Below are 26969 nucleotides of genomic sequence, written 5' to 3' on the forward strand. Positions count from 1 at the left end.
GGTGTTATTTTTAGTTTTGTGATTCATACTAGCCCCAGGAGCGCCCCTCTAAAAGCCCGTCCCATACACGCATACATGTCTTGATGAAATGTAAGCGGGAATGAGACTACTGGGCTGTTATGCTTATCACCAATTTTAAGCGATATGATTGGCCTTCTGCGTCCACACCTTTTGCTTCAGTAGATTCAACCCACCGTGGCCAAAATATTGGAGCTTCAGCTTCAGCATCAGTCCTTCCAATGAATAAAATTGTGTAGTATTTGCATAAAACCCACAGACATCTTACCATATACTTTAACTCATCTCTAGATTACTCACAATACCTAATACAATGCAAATGTTATGTCAATATGTGGCAAATTCAATGTTTGTTTTTTGGAGCTTTCTGGAATTTGGGGGGGGGGAATATTTATGATCCACCTGATGCAAAGAGCTGCTGGGAAAGATTGAGGGCAGGAGGAAAAGGGGGTGACAGGATGAGATGGTTGGATGGCATCATAGACTCAATTGACAAGAGTTTGAGCAAACTCCAGGAGATAGTGAAGGACAGAGAAGCCTGGTGTGCTTCAGTCCATGGGGTCGAGAAGAGTCTGACACAACTGAGCAACTGAACAACACCATTTTATATAAAGGACTTGAATGGATTCTCTTATCTGTTCTCGGGGGTCCTAGAACTAATTTCCTGCAGATACCAAGGGGCAACTTTATTGCCATACTGTTCTCCCAAGTGGCACCTCTAGCAGGGTGTGAATACTCCATACACATTCTTACTGAAACTTGGTATTGACAGACTTTCTAATTTTTATAAATTTGGAGCATGTATCTTAGCATAACCATTTCATTGTGTTTCAAAAACTTACGCCTCAAAACATCTTTCCTGTTCACATAGTAGAGGCCTGAAACCGCATGGGCATTCCTCTAGAAGTGGTCCAAGTAAAAGGAACATCTAAGGTGGTCAGTGGTCCAAGGACCTTCAGTGTGGTAGATCCAGACTGACCCTTTTGTGAAAATGGCTGGGAAAGGGAAGGGGATGCACAAAGTAGCGGTATGTATTGGAGTTGAAGAGGGTGTTGGCACAAATATGGAGAAGGCAATGGCACCCCACTCCAGTACTCTTGCCTGGAAAATCCCATGGATGGAGGAGCCTGGTAGGCTGCAGTCCATGGGGTCGCACAGAGTCGGACACGACTGAGCAACTTAGCAACTCTCCAGCAGCAGCAGCAGCAGCAGCAACAGGAACAAATATGGGCTTCCCAGGTGGCACTAGTAGTAAAGAACTCGCCTGCCAATGCATAAGACGTAAGAGATGTGGGTTCGATCCCTGGGTGGAAAGATCCCCTGGAGAAGGGAATGGCAACCCACTCCAATATTATTGCCTAGAGAATCCCATGGACAGAGGAACCTGGCAGGCTACAGTCCATAGGGTCGCAAAGAGTCGGACACGGCTGAGCCACTAAGCACAGTACAGGCACAGAGTATAGGTGCCAGGAGAGAAAGGAATTACAAGTCTAGAAGGAAAATCTGTAGCCTCCAAAGGCAAAGGCAGAACCTCATTGCATGCCCTTTTCACTCAAGGGCACAGATTCAGCCCAGAAGACTTTTGCTCTGAGTGCACTCAGAGATACAAAGACTTGTAGGCTGCCCAGGCCTAAAGGTGCCTTCTGATGGCAGCAGGACAAGAGGCAACAGTTCAGCTGTAGTACCACCTACTGCTTCCAGGAGTCAATTTATTCTCGAAGCAAAGAAAAAGACAAACAGAGGGACAGGCCATTAAAATAATTTATTCTAGCTTCAAGGCTTTAGTTGAATTAAGTCATGCCCATAAAAACTGCATAACTTTGTGAAGAAATGCCCCACCCCCACTTAGCTGCAGGACACCTGTCAACATTTATAATTACTTGGAGGTGACTGTTTACACATGTGCTCTTGCATATGTGTGGGTGCCTAGCCCAGGGTCTTAAAATAGATGCATGCCTACAAGCTTTCCAAAGTGTGATTTCTGTTGCCCAAGTGTATGTGTGTGGCTCTTTCCCTCGCACCTGCCTGCTGGAGTTTGCAAACCCCATCCATGAATACAGATGGCTCTGTGGAACCTTGTGTGTCATCTGAAGGCTTTTCTCCTGATAATGTTGCATCCAAGTGAGATTTAAAGTCCACGATGGATTTATCAGACCCAGAGCTGGCCCTCTCCCCAGAATGTGTTGCCGTAAGCATTGCTGAGGGCTTCTCCCCCAGACGTAAGGATTTGGTGGCCTTTGTGTTTCTGGTCTGGAAGGCAAGATCAAAAGATTGTTCCTGACCCTGGGGGATATATCTCTTTACCAACTAATGGGGAAATGTAACTTTGTCTGTGCAGACCCGGCCATGAGTCAGGGGAGCTGTTTCTTTCCAAGCCTCTCCTTTCTGCCCTCCCTCAGAAGGGTTTGCTATAAATCATTTCACTCTCCTCCTCACTCCAGTGTGGCCTTGGAAAGGAGTGTCACTCACCCTGCCTGACCAGAGTGTCCTCATCTGTGAAATGAGAAAGGATTGGAGATAAGATTTCTAAGATATATTTCAGTTCCCATGTTAATTCACATCTTAGTAAGGGCTCAGGTCAATATATTACCTCTCCAGGGTTGTATACACTTCAAATCACCGTGGCATGAAAGGTTTTCTTCTTGGCTAGAGGGGTTTACGGTGTGAGCATCCGTCCTACATCCACTGGCCTAGGAATAGCTTGGGGCTGCCACAACATAAGGGAATGCCTGGCTGTACTTCCAGGGTTGGTCATCAGAGGCCTAGAACTTCTTGCTCTTTATGTGTTTGACTATCTTCCAGGCTCTGAACGTCTTGAGGACAACCTGGGTCTAAGTTATTTTTGTTCACTGGATTTTAGCCCCACATGGGGTGTGGACCAAATGCTCAGCAGCTGTTTGGTTGCGGGAGTGACGGAACACGCCAGCCGGCCACCCCCTGCATCACGGGCCTGCCTACCACCTCCGCCAGCTGCGGTCAGGGATTGTGTGGCGCGCCGGCTGTCCCGCCATCTGGAGCACCGGCTGCTTCTAGCTACTCTCCCTCTGCAGCTCTCCTCCAGGGGCTGCAGACAGCTGTCTTCAGGGGTGGCTGTCCCAGGCAACCCGGTCCTAGTTATGTCCTGGAGGCCTCTGAGGAGGTGAGGCAGGGTGAGTTGATGAGAACTCCGAGCCCTGCCACCAGGTCCAGTGACCCCCGCCCCCTGCACTGTCTCACTTTCTCCCACAAGGACCCTGCTCCCTTCGCCCCCAAGCTTGCCATCTGCACCTGAGCCCTGTGTCTCAGGTGGGGGCTGGACGTGCCTGCTACACGAGTCGGGACCATTCTTTGGCCCAGCTGCAGTCTCGCGTGGTCTCCTACAGGAGTCCGTCACATCACATCAGCCTTGAGTCCTCACCTTCCTCCCTGTCCCAGCCGCAGGACGCCTTAGCTCCCCTCCCCTTCCTACCTGCATATCTGCTACCAAGATCCCGAGAGTCCACTCCACTCCACCTTCGGCTCCACGTGTCGAGCCCTGTTTTGTGCCTGGCATTGAGCTACATGTGCCTCTTCATTCATTCTCCAAACCAAGCCTGGGAGGCAGGCATCATTATTCCAACCTCCTCTAACTGGGGCCTGGAGAGGTCCCATCCCTTGCCTTATGTGGTTACATAAAACCAGGTAGTGACTGTGGTGTGCGTTTCATACCTGGTCTCCAGAGCCTGCACTTTGCCCACCATACCTCATCCCTGCTTCTGGGCGGGAGAGCAAGACCACAGAGAAGTGATGGAGCCTTGACCCTGGTTGTCTTTCCCTCAGGTCCCAACACTTTTGGCTGAAGCTGCCCCATGCTCTCACCCAGGCATGCACATACTTGCCCCACAGCTGGACAAAGTCAGGATACAGCTGAACCCATGGAACAGCCCTTCCATCCACGTCCATTGAACCAGCGTGCACGTCTGGTTGTGTTGGCCCTCCATGGCTCCTTAAAGCTGCCCTCTGACCATCTGTGCTGCCCAGGGCTGGCTGCCAGGAGTACCCCCACTTCCAGGGAAACCTATACATAGTTCCCTTTTTCCCAGGGGACCTGCCTAGTTTGCAGACTTCCTCCTCTTGGCCACCTGTGCATCTGGCTGTGGTCAGAGCAGGACACCTGTCCCATCTGGCAAGGCGGGCTTGCTCTTAGAAGGCGCCCTAGACGCCCTACTGCCTGCCCCAGCACGTGGCCCTCCTTCTGGGAACACCTCTTGGCTCTTTGGCCCGAGTCCCGTGACCCAGCTCTCAGAACTTCAGTCGTCCTGTCTGGCTGTGTCCTGCCTTCTCTGCCAGCCCTCTCTACCCACTCTTCTTCCCTCTTCCTCTCCCTCCTCACAGCACCAGGACCCTTGGCAGGGACGATGGGATGTGTTCACCCCGCAAGACGGGCACCCTTCCTGCTCCCTCTCCCACGTTGCCAGTGCTATGCACAAGCCAAGCTGCACACACCATAAATGTCATAGTCACAGCTGTCCCAGAGGGGAAGAGCCAGAGGCATGAGTCATGGGGTTCAGCCTTCTCCCAGGGCAGGATGGCGACTCTCCTGGGTAGGCAGCATCCCTGGTGCCTCCTGAGACATACCCCGCAAAAGACCCTTGATATGAGGAAGGCAGAACCCCAGGGAGCAGTGGGGAGCCTTGCAAGGCCAGCGTCCCTGGGGGAGAGGTGCCTGAGTCGGGGAGGGTGGCTAAGGAGGGGTGTCTGCTGCTGCAGCCCTGCGGGACTCCCGCTGTCTTGGCCCAGCAGGCTGATGGGGTGAGGCTACCGCCAGCCTGCTGTTTATTCAGGCGGCTGGTGGGCTTTGCTGTTCCCAGGAGGGAGATAAAAAATATTGCTTCTCTGGGGTCTCAGGGCCAGGCCTGTCTCAAACTCTCCTCTGTGGAAACCGAGAATAATGGTGCCTCACTAAAACCAGAAAGTGGCTTGGGCATTTCTAAATCATTGAGAACGGGGCCTTCCAGGGGCCTAGAAAACCCAAGGTCTAGAGGGCAGGGGCTAATTCCATGGGATTTTCCCTTTGCCTCACAGCGAGTGTGAGGGCCAGTGCTGACTCTGTCCAGGTGTTCAGGAATTGCGTGAGCTTTTGTTTTGCTAATACAGCTACTTAGGCCACGGCACTGGATCTGGGGTCCTGGGGCCATGGCTGGGCAGCAGAGGTGGGCACGTTTCAGTCTCTTAGAGCTACGTCACTGGCCTTTCCCTCGAGTCAGAACCAACCTCTGTCACGTCACCCCGACTTGCTTTCTTCATTGCACTTTTTACTAACTGATGCTTTCTTGTTGATTTCTTATTTATTGCTTACTTCCCCTCATGGAAGGTGGTCTTCATCAGAGCAGGATCCTTGCTCTGGCTTACCCTCAGTGCCCAGGGCTGAACACATGAGTGCATTAATGAAGAAGTAATGTATCGAACCCTAATCCTCTAGGGCTTCACTCCACATCACAGGATGTGAGAATTACAGGAGAAGAGGTGCGGGTGCTGCTCACTGCAGGCGACTATGGGTGATCGGAAATGCTTGAATCCCATGAAGGCACCAGGAACTCCTCCTGTCTGCCCCCAAAGAACCTGGCTCCTGTAGAATAGCCTTTCTGACACATTTGGGCCCCCTTTCCATCAGCTGTATCCCAAGCTCCCTGAAGACAGTGCTTCTCAAACTTCAGTGTGTATGCAGACTGCCTGGGGATCTTGTTAAAACGCAGATTCTAATTCAGCAGGTCTGGGTCAAGTCGGAGCTTCTGCATTTTCTTTCTTTTCTTTTTAATCAAACAAATTTTCAGGGACTCTTGCTCAGGTTAGTCTCCCCAAATCTTTATGCTTTACCCAAATGTATTTCAATAAACGCACACACACACACACACACACACTTTAGATTATGTAAAGCTTCCCATCACTATCTACCTGTCTCCCAAATCCTACAGTAAGAACAGAGCGTCCGCATTTCTAACAAGCTCCTGAGTGATGGAGTGATGTCTCTTTGAGTAGCAACTGTGGAACCCTAAACCAGGTCACAGGTGTGGAGCCCTCTGTTTTGTCACAGGACAGAAATCTCTGGAACTGACCAAGTCCCATAGCAACTGTTGCCATGAGCCTCCGAATTTAAACCAGCCAGTTTTCTGGCCCCACAGTAGGTAAAACTCCCAACCTATTACCAGTTCTATAGCATCTTGGCCAATCACCTAATGCCACCCTTCCAGCAGGAATTTTCTGTCTTGAGGCTATAAAAATTGGCTACCAGCCCAAGAAAGGGATCGGCTCTTCCTGGAGCTGGCCTCTGTTCCAAGAGCATCTCCCACTCTAGAAAACTTTATTCTCCCTTCATTCTGCCTCATGTCTGGAAATTCTTTTCCAACCTGTGTGTAGACCATGACAGTAACATTCTATGAAAAATAACAGCCACTTAGCATGTCCCATGAGCTTCCACATATGTTAACCCATTCTTCATTACAACCCACAGGGAGAGTGCTAGTGTTAACCCTGTTTTACACATGGACAAATGAAGCACAGGGAGCTTAAGTAATTTGCCCAAGATAACAGGTCTAGCAGTAGCACCATTGAAACGTAAACTGAAAGGTTTCCTCCAGAATCCATGCTCTTAGCCACTGCATTTGACTGACCCTGATAACACTTATCAGGAACGATACACATCCAGTAAAACCACTCATTCTGGGTACTCTTGAAACAACCTCCTCTCAAGGGCTTTCGCTTTCACACTTGGTTCTGTGATACTTAGGGAGGCCGACTTGGCGTTAGCCCCACAGAACACATTGAGCCTTTCCAGTGCTCAGAATTTGGCGTGCGCTGAAATGCTGTCAGAATGGCATGGCCAGTGGTCTGGAGCCTGGTTAGTGTTAACAAGCACCTCGTGGGCTCCTCTGGGCAGCCCACGTAGAGGCGCTGGAGCTGCAGTGTCTGGGTGTCACGATCTGCCTATACGCCCCCAGCTCTGAGCCACCGTGGCATCCCTCTAGGACAACAGCGGCATCTTACCAGACTGCGGACTGTGCCTGGCAGTGTCTGAGCTTTTGCACGTCTTGTATCTGTCTGTCGAAGAAAGATGGAAAGTGTATACGTCCTCTGTGTTTACATGGTTACTTCCTCTATCACCCTCATAAACAGGGCCCAAAGGAGAACGTCACATCTAAAAATTCAGATGCTCATGGAAACTGTGGAATGGGAGCCAATGCTGGACAATATTAGATCTCAGTGCGGTAAACTTCTCTAAAAATAACTAGAGATGAAAGGGTACCTCTAAGTCTGTTGACAGCTGCCCAAGATTCAAATCCCATTCGGCCTCACCTTCTCCAGGATGCTGCCTCTGATGCCTCTCGTCCGCCCCTCCCTTTGAACGCCTGTGTGGCATTTACAGAACCTGACGTGGTTGGTCGTCTTTTTCCTGCGGTGGGGACCCTGTCTTCCCCACTGCAGTTGTCCCCCACGGAACCCACCCCCACCTCCCATCCCAGGACAGGAACACCAGAAGAATTAAGAGGATTTCTTTCTGCCATACTGTACCCTAGACACACAGGAGGTACTTACCAGTATTGGTTGATAGAAATGTAGCTTTGGTCCTTTCTGGTATGAAGTGTATCTGGAACATGGGTAATTCACCAAGTAGGGGTCATTTAGGGAAACATTTTATATGTGAATAGGAAAGTTTAAAGCCAGCCTATCAATTTCCTATGTAAATAATGCTTTTAAATGCGGGGGAGCCATAAAAAAAGGGTGAAGGGGTTTCCCTGGTGGTCCAGCGGTTAAGAACACACCTGCCAATGCTAGGTCACGGGTTTGATCCCTGGTCTGGGAAGATGCCACATGTTGCAAAGCAACAAAGCCTGTGCACCACAGCTGCTGAAGTCCAGGTGCCTAGAGCCCACACTCTGCAGCAGAAGCTGCTGCAACGAGAAGCTCGTGCACCGCAACTAGAGTAGCCCCCGCTCGCTGCAGCTAGAGGAAGCCAGCCACAGCAGCGAAAACCCAGTGCAGTCAAAAATAAATAGATAAATATTTTTAAAGGGTGAAATGTTGCCATTTGTAGCAACATGGATGCATCTAGAGAATATCAAACTAAGTCAGACAAAAACAAGTATGACATGAAATCACTTATATGTAGAATCTAAAAAACAATACAAAGGAATCTATATAAAAAACAGAAACAGATTCACAGACATATTAAACAAACTCATGTTTACCCAAGGGGAGAGTCAGAGGGGATAAATTAGGAATATGGGATTAACAGACACAAACTACTATACATGAAATAGATAAGCAATAAGGATTTACTGCATAGCACAGGGAACTATATTCAATATCTTGTAATAACCTATAATGGAAAATAATCTGAAAAAAAAGTGTATGTATGTAACTGAATCACTTTGCTGTACACCTGAAACTAATACAATATTGTAAATCAACTAGAATTCAATTTAAAAAATATTTTTAAAAAGTGCTCAAAAGAATAGTTTGTGCTTATTAGAAAAGCAGGTTAAGTAGATTTCTTTGACCACCTCTTTTAAAGTTGCCTAGAAAATCCTTCTTTCATTAATTGAGCCATTGGTCCACATGTGGGGGGATGCAAGCAAACGGAATTTTTCTCTAATGTTACTCATCACTGGTAAGAGCATAGTGTGTACACAGGATGGAAAAATAGCAGGTGTCCCAGTAGCCCGGAGACACGACAGTATTATTATTAGGAAAGCCGTGGTGGTATTGGGAAGCATCTCCAGTCGTGGACACACTGGAGCCAGGCTGCCCTGGAGATGCCACCTGAGTCCAAGCGCCGGTCCTCAACACAGGGCTGGACATTCCCGAGGGCCCCTGTGGTTTCTGGTTGGTTTTTCAACCTGCCTGTTGAGTCTCTGGGCTCTGAGCAGGAGGTGGCTGCCAGCTCCCTCCTGCTGGTCCTCAGAGCACTTTAAACGACTCCCTTTTAAAAATTTTCTCTCTTGCTAGGAAATATCTAAAAACCTCACCAAGGAAAATGAGCAGATCAGAGAGGACGTGGAAGAAATTCGAACTGAGATGAACAAGCGAGGCAAAGAGAACTGCTCCAAGGACATCCTGGACAGCATTCCGGACATCCGCTCGGCCCTGCAGAGGGACGCGGCTGCAGCCTACACCCACCCCGAGGTACAGCCCCAGCCTCCGGGGGGCTCTGACCACAGCCCTCCGGAAAGTGTACGCCCACCCCCTCGCAGGTGCATGGAGCCTTCGGGCTCCAGCCTCCCACGGGCATGGTCTCATTCCATCTACTCAACCGTCTCATCGGTCTGACGGGGCAGAAGTGGACCCCATCGCACTTTACACTGAAGCCCCGAGAGGTTCAGCCAGTGTTGAGGCCAGGACTCAGATCTGGGTCTCCTGAGAATCGGGCCCTGTTCTGTGTATTATACTTCATGCTGCCGTTTTGAACATCCCTTGCATTTATAAGTTAGGCGGCTTGTCTGGGACCATCCTAGTTTACTCCTGCTGTCCTGGCACGATTATCAATAACTCCTGTCACTCTCAGAAGAGTCCCAGTTTGGAAGCAGTCAGCTCTGTGGTCCTCCCTATTTGTAAGGGACTGTGTGATGTTCTAGTACTTTCATCATCCAGCACACCATATGGTCCTCACCCCAGCTCTGGAAGGCAGCTGAGGCCGACATCAGTACCCTCACTTTGCAGAAGAGGAAGCAGATCCAGGAACGGTCCCCATGGCTCAGCCGGGAAGTGGTGACGGGGGTCTCAAATCTCTGCCTCTTCCCACTCAGCAGTGTCTGGGTTGGTGCGATGAAATGAAACACTCCCTAATGTGATTTGGGTGATGCCAAAGAGCCTATTTGCTTAAAAATACCTCCCCATCTGATACCTGTTTCTTTTGGCTCTGCTTACCAAGTTACATTTATGTGCCAACAGTTATATATATTATTATTTATGTGTTATCTCCTAAATTGCTGCCTGTGAAACCGGAGCTACCCCTAAAATAACAAAAGAGGAAACAGGTAAATTCTGGCAGCAGGACTTGCAGAGTGTGGATGCTATCAGCAAGGCAGGTCTGGATAAAGTGTTATAAAAGGGGTCCCTGGCAAACATGGAAGAGCGACAGCTAAGAAAGGTCATGCTTACTTTTATTGGGCCACGGGTTGCTGGTGGACAGCAGAGCGTGGATTTCAGGTGACCGATTGCGGGATCCCCTCTGCCTGGGGCAGGTGGGCAGGGTGTGGGTTGAGAGGGTCTGGGACAGTGACAGCAGAGCCCTGAACTTGTGGCTGTATGTACTGTGACCTTGGAAAGGGCTGGGAAGTGTAGCTGCAAAGGATTTGTTGCCTTGGTTGTTAAGAATCAGGGTAAGAGAGGAAGTAAGGTTAGGCCTGTGGGCTTGGAACTCTTGAGCAAAGAAATTCCCCAAGTGGTGCCAAGCAGGCAGCAGTTATGGGTTTGGGGAACCTTGGGTATGTGTTCCAAAGGCAGAAGAGCAGGCAGATTAGGACTTTGGAGACAAGAGGCCCTGAGCTGCACCCCGCCCAATTTGTAACTTGAAATAAACCCATTTCCAAACCAGAAAATAAGTATAAGGAAGGCCAGTAATTTTCTGGCTTAGCCCATGATGACTCCATTGATGGTTTTTTGGAAATATCGTATATCTTCAAAAATTATTTTTATTCTCATTTTTGGGTGTTCTCGACATGCCAGTGACTGAGCGTATGTTTAGTCTGCTTGGTGGGTCACCCCTAAGCAAGTCTGAACTTGTAAGCCAAACAGCCAGAGGACATTTGCACTTTAAAGGAAACTGGAGGCACCCTGGGTTCATCAGACCTGGGACCCAGTGGCTCCTATCACCGCCCGTGTGGCATCATCTGCCGGTCCAGCCGCTCAGTGGAATCAGGCGCTCCCTGACTTCAGTCCTCTCTGGCTCCAATTTCCCAGTCGACTGAGCTTGAGAATTCCATCAGTTGTCTTGATGACACATTATGTGGTATGTTCAGGAGCCCAGCTCAGATTTCCTGAGGGTAAACAGCAAACCAAATCAAACACACCAAACTCTTTTTCTCCTTGCTCAGCAAACCTTGCTCCCTCCTGAAATCCCCATTCACACACTGCTGAGGTTAGCACAATCCACCCAAACCAGGGTAGTGGTGGGGGTAGCCAGGGCCAGGGCAGGACCAGAAAGGGGGGTGGGGAGGGGAAGGAGACAAGGCTAGAATCTTCCTCTCCCTTTTCCTGTCTCTTTAGTGAACCCCGTGTTGAAAAGGGAGGAAAGAGGGGTGTCTGGGTTCGGTTATTTTCAAGGTTTTTATGGACTATGTCAGGGTTTTTTGGGATGGTGAATGGCACTTTGTTGGAGGTGTCTTTCCAAGAAGGTCCATGCCTGGAGGGTTGGCAGGGGGCTCTGGGGGCTGGGTGGAGAGATCAGGGTGGGATTAGAAACATGGGGACACCAGGAGTTGAAGTCATACAACAGTTTAACAGAGAGAGGAAACCAAAACTTAGGGGCTGCTGCCGCCCCGTGCAGCCTGTCGCCAGCGAATCCAAGGAAATTATATGTTCTCTGGCAGAGGCTGTCCACCGTCTTGCTCCATCTCCTTGGCTGGGAGAGGGAACTGCAGTTCCCGCTCATCCCTAAAAGTCTGGAATTAAAGACAGTTCCTGGGGTTTGCCACGAAGAAATGACAACTTACTTTTGCAATGCAGAGGGAAACCAAGGTCTGGCAATTAGATGGCCTGTGGCGTCTGAGTTGAGGACTGGGGCCTCTTGTCAGCCTCCCAGGCAGCTCTTTCCTATGGGAAATGAGAAATCCCCAAGTCTTCTGGACACCAGCCCGACCACGGCCCTGAGGACTTTTTGGATGGCAGATGAGTTAGTCCTGTGGTAACAGCTGAGCACAGTGTAGCTATATCAAGGTGGATCACAGGCTCTGAAGGCAAGCAGCCCTGGGTTATTTAATAGCCTTATGACTTAATAAGGAGCAGGAAATGGCAACCCACTCCAGTATTCTTGCCTGGAGAATCTCACGGACAGAAGAGCCAGGAGGGCTACAGTCCAATAGGGTTGCAGAGTCAGGCATGATGAAGTGACTTAGCATGCACATATATGACTTAATAAGTGCTCTCTCACTTAACCGATTAACCATCAACCAGATTGCTAAATGACTCTGAACCTTCTTTACTCATCTGTAAAATGTGGATAATAGTATCTATCTTGCCTCATTGTTTTACGAGTTAAAAGGAATATGAAGGGACACGTCTGCCCATAATAGATGTTCAGTAAAATGTCAGCACCACCAGCCAAGTATTCCCTGCACTTCTAGTGGCGATCACTTCCCCAGCAGACCGTGGGCAGTGGGGGAGGGGCAGTTAGCGGGAGTGAGGGCTGCCCAGGGCACACGTCAGCCTGCTTCTTCCGGGCAGCTCTCTGGCCCCGGCAAGGGGAGGCTGCTGGAAAGTGTCCCCTGTTTTCCAGGAGTGGGTCAGCATAGGGAGTGAAGAACACATGTTTAGGAGCTTCCCTGTCTGCAGTGCCATCTGGATAAAGTCTTGTCACGGGAAAACCAGTACAGACCCAGGGTGTGGTGGGGAATGAGGGCTCCAGATTTTCTCCAGGCCAGATTTTAAAGGTCAGGACAAGAATCTGATTTGCTTCTTCCTAGGCAGAGTGAAAAAGTTGGTCATGACAGCTGGATCTCTGACAGCTGATGTTCAGGGAGCTCAAAGGTCCTGCTCTGCCTCTCAGGACTGAGCATCAAAGGGACAGAGGTTTTGTTTCCAAGTGGGCTCTGCTCTCTGGGCAGATTTCACCGAGGATTTAACGGAGCTCACCCACCTCCTCCTGTTGAGAAGAGGAGCTTTCAGGGCTTAGGTGACTACAGGGAGGGGCCTCTTCATAATTCAGCCGTTCAAAGTCCTCAACATGCTTGCTTTACTGATGGAGCCACTGGGCCTATCTGGTGGCTCTGCACTGGAGCACAGCCAGCTCACAGGCCCTGTGCCCAATCCCCTTTATTTTAAAAAACGGGCCGTTGTGATCCTGGGTGAGGGAATATGACCGGATGGACCAAGGCAGGGCCCAGGGACTCTGCCACACTGTGGATGCAAGAGGTCAGAGCCCAGGATGAATGGACAGGATGGTCCTTCTGTGTGACCATAATCATCGCAGAGGCCTTTTTTTGGTACCATCATGATGCCCAGGTCATAGGCTACCTACTTTAAAGCATCATTTGATTTGACAAAAATCCCAGTGGCAGTCACAAGTGTAGACAGTTTGGGATTTGTTATGATTCAGAAATTCAGTTTAACAAATATTAAGGTACATATATCCAGGGGAATCAGAGATGGACAAGAGATTGTCTCTGTTCTTCCAATTGCTCATAGTTTATAGAGACAATGTTCTTAAGAAATTCCTGTGGAAGGTGGGATGGGAGAGGTGTTATAATAGTATAGAGTTTTATCCATTAGGAGTTGTGTTCAGCTTTGAGTAAGAGACCAAAATATTGTGCATTAAACAATAAAGGGGTTTGTTGTTCTATTATGTAAAAGAGTTCTGGAGGCAGGTGGCCCAGGGCTGATATAGTTAGCTGTGAGATGTCATTAGTGACGTCCATCTTCAAAATCCCCTCATGGTCACAAGATGACTGCTCAGCTCCAGCCATCCTGCCCACATTCTCCTGGCTAAAGAAATGAGGAAAAGTGCAAACGATGCCTTCCAGCTGAGTCAGCCCCATGTTTTAAGGAACTTTTCCAAAAGCTCTTCCCACCAACTTCTACTTCTACTTTAACAGCCAGAACTTAGTCCCAGGACCACTCCCACAAAACCAGTTTCTCATTAAGTTACGAAAAGGAAGCAGGGTGTTTGGATAGTCACTTAGAAGTCTCTGCTGCAAAGTAAGGATTGGGAAAGAAAGATTAATTCTAAATGAAAAGGTTTAGGAGTATTTCCTTGGGGTCCTGAGATTTTAACCAGGCCTTGAAAAGTGGGTAGATTTCAGTAAATGGCTATATGGGGGGAAGGGAATGGCCTTCCAGACAGAGAAAACAATCTGAGCAAAGACCCAGCAGTTTGGGAGAGCCAAGCAGTTCAGGAGTCACCCAAGTGCCTGGAATACCAAGGGTGGGGAGGCTGGGGGTGGAGCAAGAGAGAAGGCTGAGCTGGGTCAAGTCATTTTGAGTTCTCAGTGCCAGGTCAAGGACTTTGGACTCTATTCTGCATTAGGGAGGGCTTGGGGCAGTTGGTTCCAACAGCGCAAGTAAAAGCACTCATGCCTTACCCTGAGGTGTGCATCTTAGCCCTCAGCCTTATGCCAGGATTCCCTGGTGGCTCAGATGGTAAGGAATCTGCCTACAATGAAGGAGACCCAGGTTCCATCCCCGGGTCGGGAAGATCCCCTGGAAAAGGGAATGGCAACCCACTCTAGTAATCTTGCCTGGAAAATCCCATGGACAGAAGAGCCTGGCGAGCTACAGTTTATGGGGTCACAAAGAGTCAGACACGACTGCATGACTAACACACTTCATGTTCCAACCACACAGATTTCATTACAAACAACTGCATGAGATCTGAGGCACCCAGCATCTCTAGGCCAGAGCTGAGAGGACAGCTGCACTCTCTGGGAAGTATAGCATGGAGGTTAGAGTCAGAGTCTAGAGTCAGACTGCTGCTGCTGCTGCTGCTGCTGCTAAGTCGCTTCAGTCGTGTCCGACTCTGTGCGACCCCACAGAAGGCAACCCACCAGGCTCTGCCGGCCCTGGGATTCTCCAGGCAGGAACACTGGAGTGGGTTGCCATTTCCTTCTCCAATGCAGGAAAGTGAAAAGTGAAAGGGAAGTCGCTCAGTCGTGTCTGACTCTTAGCGACCCCATGGACTGCAGCCCACCAGGCTCCTCTGTCCATGGGGTTTTCCAGGCAAGAGTACTGGAGTGGGGTGCCATTGCCTGGGTTCAAATCCTGCCTCTTCCACTTACCTGCTGTGGGACCTTGGGTGATTTACATAACCTCTCTGTGCCTCAGTTTCCCAATTTGTAAATGGGAATGATTAAAAATGGTTCATCCCTTATGGGGCTGACAAGAAGATGAACAGTGCCTGGCTTAGGAAGTGCTTTTAGCTGTTGTGACTAGGATGGCCTTGACTCCAGCATTGCCTCTGCCTGACCCCTGCCTGTCTGACCAGTGGCCTGACCTTCCCTTGTGTCCCCTCTGAGGAGCAGTATGAAGAGAGGTTTCTGCAGGAAGAAACTGTGTCCCAACAGATCAAATCCATCAAGCTCCTGCAGACGCGGCCACTGGCTCCGCCAGAGGTGGTGAAGCCACAGAGACCCCTGCAGAGACAGGTCCACCTGAGGGGCCGGCCAGCCTCCAGGCCCACCGTAATCCGGGGCATCACCTACTACAAAGCCAAGGACCCCGAGGAGGAGAATGACATCGAAGAGCATCGTGAGTTGGGGTCAGCAGGGCGGCCCCCCAGAGGCAGGGCAGGGCAGGGAGGGAGTCACCATTTGAACTCTGGAGGGGCACTTCCCGCGAGCCACACCCACCTTTGGCAGTTTGATTACTACTGTGGCCCCGCAGAGCCAGCCTGGTTACCTGAGAATTACCTGCAGTTACAAATTATCCAGAGTCCTTCCTGCCTTTCCTCACAGCTTGCTGAGCACCCTGGGGCACGTCACTTGCCTTCTCTGGGCTTGCAGAGGACCACAAGGCGGAGCATGGCTGAGCCGAAAAGGGCCTCAGTGCCCCCACTCTCAGATGCCCACACTGAGGCATAGAGGGGTGACCCACTCAGAGACACACAGTGGCTTCTCCCGCCTGCTCTTTCTCGGGGGACCCTGGGCTTCCTGACCGAGACTCCAGCGCCTACGCTTTCATCTCTTTCCTTCTTACTCTTTCACAGAAAATAGATACTCCTTTGCACCTCATCTTGGTCTTGTTTCCCCTGCACTTCCTCTTCCTGGGCTCTTCCCTGCCACCAGCCCCTCCTTTTCCTCTATCTGTCCCTTCCCAGCACCCAGGAGGCCCAGCTCTTCTCCTCTTCCTGCTATGCTGCTTCCTCCCATCTGGTCCCCCTCAGCTGCCTCTTGATAGATTCTGCTCCCCTAGTCGCTGGGCATAATCAGTTTGCCCATTTTCAACTGTGTAACATTTTAATTTATTGATTTGTGGGGTTCCCCGGTGGTCTAGTGGTTAGGATTTGGTGCGTTCACTCCTGTGGCCCAGGTTCAATCCCTTGTCAGGGAACCGAGATCCCACAAGCCACTCAACATGGCCAAAATAAATAATGGATTTGTGGGGTTTTTATATTCTGGGACAAATCCTTTGTATTGCAGATATTAATATTTTATTTCTGCCCATGGCTTGTATCTTTAGTTCTTTAATGATGTTTTTGATGAGCAGATAAAATCCAGTTGACCAGTTACGTCTTTTGTGGTTAGACCTGTTTGTGTCCTAAGAAAACAGTCCATCTTAGTATTCCTTTTCTGCTCAAAACCCTGCAGGCTCCCCCATTTCACGCAGGATAAAAACTGGAGTCCAAACCCAGCAGCCAAGCCCTCCATGACCTGGCTGTGTTCCCTCTGACCTCTGCGCACCTCACTGCTCCTCAGCCTCAGCAGCTGTGTTCCGGCCCCAGGGCCTTTGCACTGCTGCTGTTTCTCCCTAGAATACTCCTCCCCCATCACCTGCTTGGTTACCTCCCACACTCCTTCAGGCCTCCGCTCCTCTCCCGATCCCAGAGTCTCATCTTGACCACTTTATCCATGACTGCAAGTTTCCCATCCCCTCACTTCCCCTCACCCTACCAGACCTTTCCTCATTAACACCTTCAAGGAGACAATCGTGTAATGTTTGGCGTCTCCACCACTAGACAGAAGCTCTGTGAAGGCTCATTGTTGTTGTACGTGCTCCACTGATAACTACTGAGTGTGACTAACTTCCTCCCAGGTTTTGTAGCCCTTGGCTGGGGTCCCTGGGGTGGTGGGTGGAGGCAGACTGTTCAGAGAGACCCTCCAGGAAATGCTTCCACCTGTGCTCCTGCCACCGCCTTCTTCTAAATCCCACCTGGGCTCCACTTTGAAACAGGGTATCCTATGGCCGGTTCATGATGTATGGCAAAAGCCATCACAATATTGTAAAGTAATTATCCTCAATTAAAATTAATTAATTAATTTTAAAAAACAAAAAAAATAATAAATCAGGGTATCATGCTGATGAAAGAAACCCTCATTAATCTGCCACATACCACATGTTGCTGACTCCTGAGTCACAAATGCACCTGTGTTTGTTTCCCAGAAGACGAATTTTTCAGTGGTGAACACGGAATGGATTTGCTGATTGAAGATCAGCTTCTGAGACACAACCAGCTGCTGACCAGCACCACCCGGAGGCCAGCAGCCACCGGGCACAGTGCTGCTGTGACAGCTGATGCTGGCACCACCAGCGCTGGCAGTCCGACCACAGCCCTGCCTTCCGCCCGGCCGCCGGCCTCCACCTCAGCTCCCAGCGCCCTTTACCCTACAGTCTCCGCCCCAGTCGAACAATTCTCAACACCGCTCCCGACGACCTCAGCGTCTCCAGATCCCATGGGGGAGGCAGTCCCTACACCTTTTACTCAGGTACCAGCCACCACCGTGGCCCGCACAGCCTCCCAGCGACCACCACCCTCAGCTCCTCCATCAGCGGCCCCTGAGGATACATTTGTGGAGGCGACGCACACAGCCCCAGTGCCTCCACCTCCTGTCAGGACAGACTCACCAGGGAAAGAGTCTACTGCCGGGCAGGGCACCGTGCCCCCTGGCCCCACCCTGAGCCCCGAGGAAGAAGATGACATACGGAACGTCATAGGTGAGTCCATTCCAGCTGGCTTGGGTCTCCTGCTCAAGTAAAAGGCTGAGCCTGGAAATAACTTGAAAGGAGAGGGGGGAGTCAGATGCTCCAACCGCTTCATAAAGAAAGGCAAGTGGAGTTACGCCTTGGGCAATGATCAGTTTTAACATCTAGGGTCTATATTCAAAATGTGCCAGTGACAAGAGTGGAAAACTCCTTTCTGAAATAAAAGTAAATTAGTGGAGCTAAGATCTCAGCTTCATTAATCAGTTTTATAAACATTTGTCAAATGCTGGTGCACTAGGCTTTGTGACGGGTGTTGGATATTTGGTTGTTTAGTGATGACTACATTTTCTGCAGATATTTACCAGGCCATGAACTAACAAGAGGTTCTTACGTGTGTGTAGGCGGCGGGATCCCAGAGTATTGAAGGAGGGATCAGGGACATAGTGAGCCCCAGGGAACAAATCTCATTAGCCCCTGGCCTTAGAAAGCATGGGAACATCATGGCATCGTGTGATAAATGACGTAACAGAGGAGTGGAGAGACAGGGGCAGAGGGAGCAGCAGATTGCCTGGCAGCTGAGAAGCCTGGGAAAGCTTTTCTAAGAAGGTATCCTTTGAGCTGAGTTTTGAAGGATGAACAGGAGTTTGCTAAGTGGAAAAGGGAAGTCTTCTGACTGGGTACGTCTAACTGAACAGGGTGTGTTCCAGAAACAGAGAATATAGCCTGTTCTGTGCCTGGGCGCTCCATGGCTCTAAGATGACTCTGAGAACAGTGAAATGTGAAAGTGTGTGTGTGTGTGTTTCTGTGGGTGAGGATGGGGGGGGGTGCAGCTAGGAAAGGAATGGGACTTGGCCACTGATGGCTGTTTCAAAAAGACTTAAACATTCATTAAGTCATCATCAATACTGATTGAAAAACAACACTATTGAATAGTAATTTCATTAAAAATAACTTAATTTGACAGAGATGAGATTTGCATTTATACCTTTCTTTCCCTTCTTCCCATTTTCAGCCCCCCTTGGCAGCCTCTTTCCCAGTTCCTCCTCAGGATGAGGTGCCAGCCATGCCAGACAGATGTTGGTAGGAGCACCTACCAGCAGCCAGACGCCTGGTTGTAGCCTAGTCCCCGCTGCAGAGAGCTGTGTGACCTTGGCCAAATCTCTGCCCTTCTGGGGGTCTCAGAAATTAGAAATTTACTAAAGATTGCTGCCTCAGTTGGGAATCCCTGATAGCTCAGTGGGTGAAGAACCCACCCGCAATGCAGGGGACCCCAGTTTGATTCCTGGGTCGGGAAGATCTGCTGGAGAAGGGATAGGCTACCCTCTCCAGTATTCTTGGGCTTCCACTGTAGCTCGTTATATCCTGTAGTAAGTGTATCAGGCCGTGATATAGCAAGGAATTCTTATTGGGTGAAAAAAAAATCCCAGAGTAATAACAAGGTCCAGTCACATGGACCCCAAGGCAAAATCTCATGAACCTTGGCCAGGAGGAAGCTAAGCAAGAAGACAGTTCTAGAGCCACAGAGGTTGGGGTGGGAGGAAAGAATGTTTTTCTTTTCGTCCCTTTCACTGTCACGGTGGGAGCAAGCTGATCCCAGAGTAGAAGATCCATTTCTCACTGCATGGAGAATCAGTTCTGAACCTGTGGGTCTTGCTCAATTTCTGCAGAATGCCCCAGGGTCCGAGCAAAGGGTCCACTTCCACACCGGCTTCTGGGCAGCCTTGACCTGCTCATGGGCCCACAGACCCTGAGCCCAGCACCCCGTCTCCCCACTGCCACGGGAGTGCACTCCCCAGGGCCCCCGCACGTCTACCACTCGGGTGGCAGGGACAGTTCCTCCAGAAACGTAGCCAGCTGCCCACCACTGTCCCCGCACAGATGGGCGGAGTACAGGCCGCAGGCAGGTCCACACTCCTTGTATGTCCCCAGGGATGGTGCTTGCCCGGCTGGAAACTCTTCCCTTGGTGACTTCCTAGCCAGTAGGAGAGGGGCTTCCCTGGAGGCTCAGATAGTAAAGAGTCTGCCTATAATGCAGGAGACCTGAGTTCAATCCCTGGGTTGGGAAGAGCCCCTGGGGAAGGGCATGGCTACCCACTCCAGTATCCTTGCCTGGAGAATGCCATGGACAGACGAGCCTGGTGGGCCACAGTCCATAGGGTTGCAGAGTCAGACACGACTAAGCGACTCGCGCTTTCACTTTCAGCCCGTGAGTTCTCCACTGTCTCCACAACCCGCCTGCCTCCCCTGGGTGTTGCCGCCACCCGCGCGCGCATCTTTCTGGAGTTCTTAGGTCTCAGGACTCTGCCTCCTTCGTTAGCCTGACTGAGATGCCGATGCCCAGACAAGAGCAGCCCTATGTCCCGGCAGTTGTTTGCCTGGCAGAGGAGCAGGAGGCGGGATACACTTTCTCTTGTGGTGCAATATTCTGTTCGACCAGAATCACGTTGTCACGGAGGGGCTTCCCTGGTGGCTCGGTGATAAAGAACCCGCTTGCCAATGCATGAGATACAGGACACGATTCCTGGGTCGGGAAGGTCCCCTGGGGAAGGAGATGACAACCCGCTCCAGTATTCTTGCCTGGGGGCTCCCACGGACAGAGGAGCCTGGCCGACTAGAGTCCATGGGGTGGCGAAGGAGTCGGACACAAATGAGCGACTGTACAGCAGAGCATGTCAGCTTCTGCTTAAAGACTGGCCTGGGGGATTTTCCAGAAGAGCTGGGGTTCTTTTTACCTCATTTTTATTTTATATTGGAATATAGTTGATTAACAATGTTATATTAGTTTCCGGTGTGCAGCAAAGTGATTCAGTTATACAAGTATCGATACCGATTCGTATTCAAATTCTTTCCCCATTTAGGTTATTACAGAATATTGAGCAGAGTTCCCTGTACTATATATACAGTAGGTCCTTGTTAGTTATCTGTTTTAAATACAGAAGTGTATAAACATCCCAAACTCCCTAATTGTCCCTTCCCCTTCTCAACCTTTCCCCTGATAATTATAAATTCATTCTCTGTGACTCTGTTTCTGTTTTGTAAAGAAGTTCATTTGTATCCTTTTGTTTTAGATTTCGATATTTCTCTTTCTCTGACTTATTTCACTTCGTATGGTGAACTCTAGGTCCATCCACGTTGCTGCAAATGGCATTATTTCATTCTTTTTAACAGCTGAGTATTATTCCATTGTATATATGGCCACATCTTCTTTATCCTTCTGTCTTACACAGAGGATGTCAGCTTCTGCTTAAAGACTGGCCTGTAGGGATTTTTCCAGAAGATCTGGGATTCTTGCCTGTTGTATCTACTGCAGAAAAAAACACAGGGACACGGACACAGATATAAGTGCTTCTTCAAATGCCAAGGGGTGAAAAGAGGGGGTGGCACAGAGAGAAGGCAGGTGGAGTCTTGGCAGGTTTTCTCAGGAATCATTTCCAATCACGTATTGCTGCCACATGCTTCCCTCAGGCTGCTGTTAGTGTGGATGGGATTTCTTTTCTGGAACCTGCTTAGCACACTTCCTGCCTGCCTGTGCCTGGCCAAGTAAGACTATATGTAGCCTCCAGTTAAATAAGAATCATTTGTCTGAAACCAACACACGCCACTGACTTGCTACCTGCAAAAGGTTGTTTGCTCTTAAATGAGCCTGGCAATTTCGAGTTTCAGCTGTTTGAGTGATTTTAAATGGAGCTGCTTTTAGAAGGAACATCCTATCCTGTGGTTTCCAAACCTGGTTTTGTGATGCCCTAAAATGTCTACCAGTTTCCCCAAGGGAATTGTAAGACGCTCAGAAAAATTCCAGAAACAAACAAATTAGAATTAACTTTTGGCCAAAGCATAGCTGCTCAAGGACAAGAGAGGAAAAACACCATCAGTGATGGGAGCCGGGCTCCAGGAGGGAAGGGAGGGGACTGGTCACCATCCTTGGTGGTGTGGGGAGCTCTGGTCAGGCTGCCACAGAGGACGAGAACATGGGTGCCCCATGGCCACGGCTTTGCAGAGTCCCAGACCTTAAGGGCTGTGATGCGCTTTGTAGGAGAGGCTGGTGTGGGGCAGAGTGGGGAGCGGGGAGGAGCAAAGAGGACAGTCGGGATGACAGTGATACCAGAGAGCCTGCCTCATGGCTGAACCTAGAAATGTGATCCCACGAAGACCGCCTCTTCCACAAAGTAACTGGCTGTAACAACCCCCAAGGCCTGGCTGGCCACGCTGGCGGTGGGCACGAGACGGCCTGAGGAAGGTGGCACCAACACGGGCAGGGCAGTGCCGGCCGGAGCCTCCACAGCACCCAGACTCAGTACCAAGGACTGTCCCATCGGCAGCCCAGAGTCTCTTGACAGGCACCTTTCCCAGCCCCAGCTCCACACACACTCCACTCTCACTTTGCTGATCAGCTCACCAGGCCCCTGAAACCACAAGGAGCCTCTGTCAGAACACAGAGGCTGCTGGCCCTAGAAACACAAATATAAAGTGGATCAGCTCCTTGTAAGTGCGTAAGGGAGAGTCTGTGCCTGTCTACAAGGATACAGGCCACTCCTAATTCACCCAGCCCCACCACGCTGGCCACTTCCACGGAGGTGTCACCAGGAGGGGCTGCAGGGACTAGAGTGGACAGGTCTGGCAAGGAGTGTGGTCCAGGGGAGGCTGTCTCTGGTTCTGACTGTGGAGCCCCATCTCCAGGTGTGGTCACCAGGGCAGAGATGACAGCGTGAGCCTCTGCAGGGGTTTTGAAGGGCACCCACGGTGCTGGCACAGACCGGGAGATGTAGGGAGAGGGCCTGATGATGAAGGGAGTGAGACATGAGGACTTAGATCTAAAGGTGTTAGAGGAGGTTCTAAGCAGAGGAGCACACTCTTTGTCAGTACTGAGTTGAAGGACAGTACTGAGGGCTGACAATGTGCAGGCGCTGTAGCTGCTGGTCCTACAAAAGCAGGTGAGGCAGGGTCCCCGGCCTGGAGCTGTCTGTGCACAAGCTTGTCTATGAGACCCAGAAACACAGCTTCAGTTCAGGTGGTGGGTGGTGTCAGCCGTTCCTTCATGCCTGACTCTGCGACCCCATGGACTGTAGACCGCCAGGCTCTTCTGTCCATGGGATTCTCCAGGCAAGAAAACTGGAGTGGGTTGCCATTTCCTCCTCCAGGCGATCTTCCCAACCCAAGGATTGAACCCACATCTCCTGTGGCTCCTGCATGGGCAGGTAAATTGTTCACCACTGAGCCACCCAGCAAACCCAATTTCAACTCAGGGGGGTGAGCAGATGCATAGAGTGCTTTGCGGTCAGAGCGGCTCTCTTCTGGAAAGACAAGTTGACCTAGCTGTCTTGAGGGATGAAGCAAAACCAGCCAGGAAGAAAGGTGGCATTGCAATAAGAAGGACCAGTCAACAAGAAGGACCAGAGTCAACAAGAGCCCCAGTAGTGGACCAGTTTAGTTAGGGCTGACTACACATTTTGTTGAGCCCAGTGCAAAATGAAAACATGGAGCCCCAGTTCCAAAAGCAAGATGGAAAGTGTCATTGAAGATAGCGAATATAAAGCTGTTTCCTTTCTTCTCTGATCTTTCTCTCTCTCTTCCACTTGGTTTTTTTCTTTGCTACTTCATGCCATGGTAAATAAAGAAATATTTTTTAAAAAACTTAAATAACTGGCGTGAATTTTACCGTTCACGTTTACGTTGTGCACTACCAGTTTTCAATGCAACGATAAGATCATTTAACTCATGTGTGGAGTCCACCAAGATGAAACAGCTTGTTTTTCACGGCTCCCATGTTCCTGTGTAATTTGTTCTTAGCAGACCAGAACAAAACAAACTCATCTGTTTCTCTTCTTAATATGCTCACAATCTTCCCCCACTCCCTACATTTGGCTCCCTGAATAAAAGAAAAGGAACTGTGAGTTGCCCTATCTTTCCCTCATCTATAACATTTTCAGCATGAGTTACTGTCTACTCCAAGGAAATAACACAAGTAAGAAAGAATATAATGGGATTACTTGGTTACGTATGGTTCCTAGCATACCGCTGCCTTCTTTCTGCATTCAAGGTTCTGTTTAGAATGGCAAGTGTGGCCTCTGGGGCTGTGATGCCCCCTGCACTCAGTCACCGGGACAACACACCTGCCTTGTCTGAATCTCTGGATGTCACTGTAACCGCACGAGCAGTGGGCCCACCAGTGTCCCCTGCACGCAAATGGGCCATAGGAAGGGGACACATGTACCGTGTCCTCTGCTCAAGCACAGGCCCCGTTGTCCTATTAGACTCTAACTATAAAATAAAAATCCAAACTAAAATGATTAAGAATTACAAGATAGCAATAGCAGAGCTTTAACAAGGTTCACATGTCCATGAAGCTACTTCCAGGGATGGCACCATGGCGAGTATGAGCAGTTAGGTATGGGCAAGAGATCTCAAAGCTGGCAGCCCGAGGGCCAAATGCACCCCCAAGACATCCTGTCAGCCTTAAACTCGAATGCCTTTAGGTCAGCTGCTCTTCCAGCCCACCCGTCTCTGTTGTTACTCATCCTCTTATACTCAGCCTGCTCCACCCATTGCCATCGCACCTGGCCCCTACAGGCGTTTGAGTTTGAGAACTCTGACTGAGGGGAGATGGCAAGAAGTGATGTCAGTGAAGGGGGGCTGATGTACTGGGGGTAGGACCTAGGGCTTCCTGCAGCAGTTGGTGATGGTGAGTTAAGGGTTTAAGCAGAAAAGCAGCTCAGGACTTCAGGCGGCAGGGGGTGGATGGGTTAGAAGGGGCTAGAGATGAGCCATAGAATCCACCAGTGTAACTGGAGTGATCCGGGCGAGGGACAGTGAGGTCTAAGCTAAGCACAGAGGTGGAGTGGAAGAGCTGAGAAGTGAAGAGGTGGGAGACGGAGGCCATGGGGCCACGTGTGAAGGAGAGGTGGACAGCAGGGAGAACCAAGACTCCCGGCTTGGAGAATGGTGCGCCGTGCCTTTCTCCCGGACAGGAAGTGTAGGAGGAGCGGGCTGTGAACTGAAGCGAATGAATTCCTTTTTGAATCCATTAAGTTTGAGGAATCAGGAGGGCACTCAGGAGGGAAGTGTCTCATAAGGGGGTGGCCACCGGACGCTCAGAAACAAAGTCTGGGCTGAGTGACAGCCAAGTGTGCCCGGGGAGTGCAGGAAGAGGAGGACGAGGGGCTGAAACTGGGGCTCTGAGAGGTGACATCTGAAAGGTGGGCAGAAGAGAGAACCAGCCAAAGACACTCTGACCTGGGCGGCGAGTGGGAACCAGGAGAGAGGGGTAGGAAAACCGAGTGTGTGAGGGGGGCGGGTGTACAAGACAGGCTTGGCTAGGATGAAAGGGCCAGAGAGCATCCCCAGTGGACCCTGCTCACTGTGCAAGCATTAAGGCAGCCGTCGGGGAGGGGCAGAGGAGTGTGTTGGGGCTGCTCCACCCTGCAGGGGAGGCCTGCTACGTGACAGCCACAGCTGGGAGCCCTAGAGGGCGGAGGGGGCCTCTTGACTGAGCAGCTTGATGTGCTGAGAGGAAAAGCCCCTACAGGCCCTGGGAACCTTTTTTTTTGTTGTTAACCTATAAACATTTTAGAAGATAGATAAATAGATAAGGCAAGATGTCCTTTAGCTTCAAAGAAACGCACTCAAATGGCCTTCTGTATCTTCGGACCATAGTTGGTTGAATCTGAGGATGAGAAACTGTGACATATGGAAGCTGTGCTGTATTCATTGTACTGAGACATTTTACATGATGGTCTTGAGCCTCTGCGAATTTTATTATCCATCAGGACTCCTGGAACCAATCCCCCACAGATATCAAGGGGAAACTATTTCAAATATAACCGGAGCTTAAGGAAAAAACAGGATGGGATGGTTGGCTAGTATCATCAACTCAGTGGACATGAATTTGAGCAGACTCTAGGAGACAGTGAAGGACGGGGAAGACTGCTGTACTGTCCAGCAGGCTGCAAAGAGTTGAACATAATTTAGCAACTGAACAACAACAAAGGGTAAAACACTAGAGAATGAGTTTGGGACAAACAGGTTGATTTCGTGGTCCTGCCTCTATCCTCTATTCCTAGTTCATAGATGGTATTTTACATGTGAGGGCTACCCCATCTGCAAATAAAGAAATTTAGAAAGCACTATAATAGAAATGTTTCTGGCCCATAGAAACATTTTCCCTCCAAGTTATTTTTGTTGTTATTGTTTTGTTTTAGCCAAGTGGGGCTAGAACTTATACATTTTACTTAAGTTGTTGAAGGGACAAATAAAAAGTCTTTTCACCGGAGAAGATGAAATTAGTAAAAATGGTAGGTATTTATCATAGTTAACTTCTATAAAGAACGAACCCTCTCTGTGCATAAATCTCCTTTGCAGGAGATTTAATCATCTAATACATTTGGTTCAGCTAGAGCAAAATCATTCATTTCCTCTCAAGTGGTGGTTTTAATTCTAATTGCAAAATTTTTATACATTACATACATATGCTCTCCTGAAAGAGAATTATCATATCTTCAAGTACTCCAAGTGACCACATCACTTGGGCAACCACTTATGGAAGAGAGAGATCAAAAGATTATTTTAAAAATGAAGCATGCTAATTTATCATATCAAATTTGTCATGACTTCATAGTATTTTAGGCAGGAGGACGGCCTATTACATATGCTGTCTGCCATCTTTTTTTTTTTAATTTAATTTTTTTTGGAGGCTAATTACTTTACAATATTGTATTGGTTTTGCCATACATTGACATGAATCCGCCGCGGGTGTACATGTGTTCCCCATCCTGCACCCCCTCCCCCCTCCCTCCCCATCCCATCCCCAGAGCCTGGGAATCTTTGAAGCAGGGCCAGCTGTCTCCCAGGACCACTGATGATGAGATGAGTTAGTACATAGAGACAGCTTAGGAAATGTTCCCTGTCACCATACTTTGGGGGAGAACTTCTGAGCTGCAGGCAGAAGCATACTCTTTTCTCCACAGTGCCTTTGAACTCTCTCCCTTCTTTCTGTCATTACCCTTGAAAAGGAATAAACACATGGCTTCTTCTCTCCGGGGCTCACAGTTTGCTGCCAAGGGTGGGGGCATCATAACAGCCCCAGACTCTGACCGTACTGATGGGCCTGGGCCTCGTGGCTTGCCGGCCTCCCTTGAACCTGTCTTTACAGG

The 26969-nt window shown here is 49.8% G+C and overlaps 1 protein-coding gene across 4 annotated transcripts in view; it reads left to right on the forward strand.

Annotated features, from left to right (window-relative positions):
• OLFML2B (olfactomedin like 2B) overlaps nucleotides 1-26969 on the forward strand; it is a 47628-nt gene that overhangs the window by 15131 nt on the left and 5528 nt on the right. The window contains exons 4-6 of one of the 4 annotated variants that reach the window (XM_040230016.1): nucleotides 8983-9159; nucleotides 15204-15432; nucleotides 17284-17835. In XM_040230016.1, coding sequence (XP_040085950.1) covers nucleotides 8983-9159; nucleotides 15204-15432; nucleotides 17284-17835 — 958 coding nt within the window. Of the gene's footprint in view, nucleotides 1-8982; nucleotides 9160-15200; nucleotides 15433-17283; nucleotides 17836-26969 lie in introns of all 4 variants that reach the window. The other 3 variants (XM_040230015.1, XM_040230017.1, XM_040230018.1) reach the window with 3 other exon arrangements.

The sequence above is a fragment of the Oryx dammah genome, unplaced genomic scaffold, assembly GCF_014754425.2.
Source record: "Oryx dammah isolate SB20612 unplaced genomic scaffold, SCBI_Odam_1.1 HiC_scaffold_28, whole genome shotgun sequence".
NCBI classification, from domain to species: Eukaryota; Metazoa; Chordata; class Mammalia; order Artiodactyla; family Bovidae; genus Oryx; species Oryx dammah.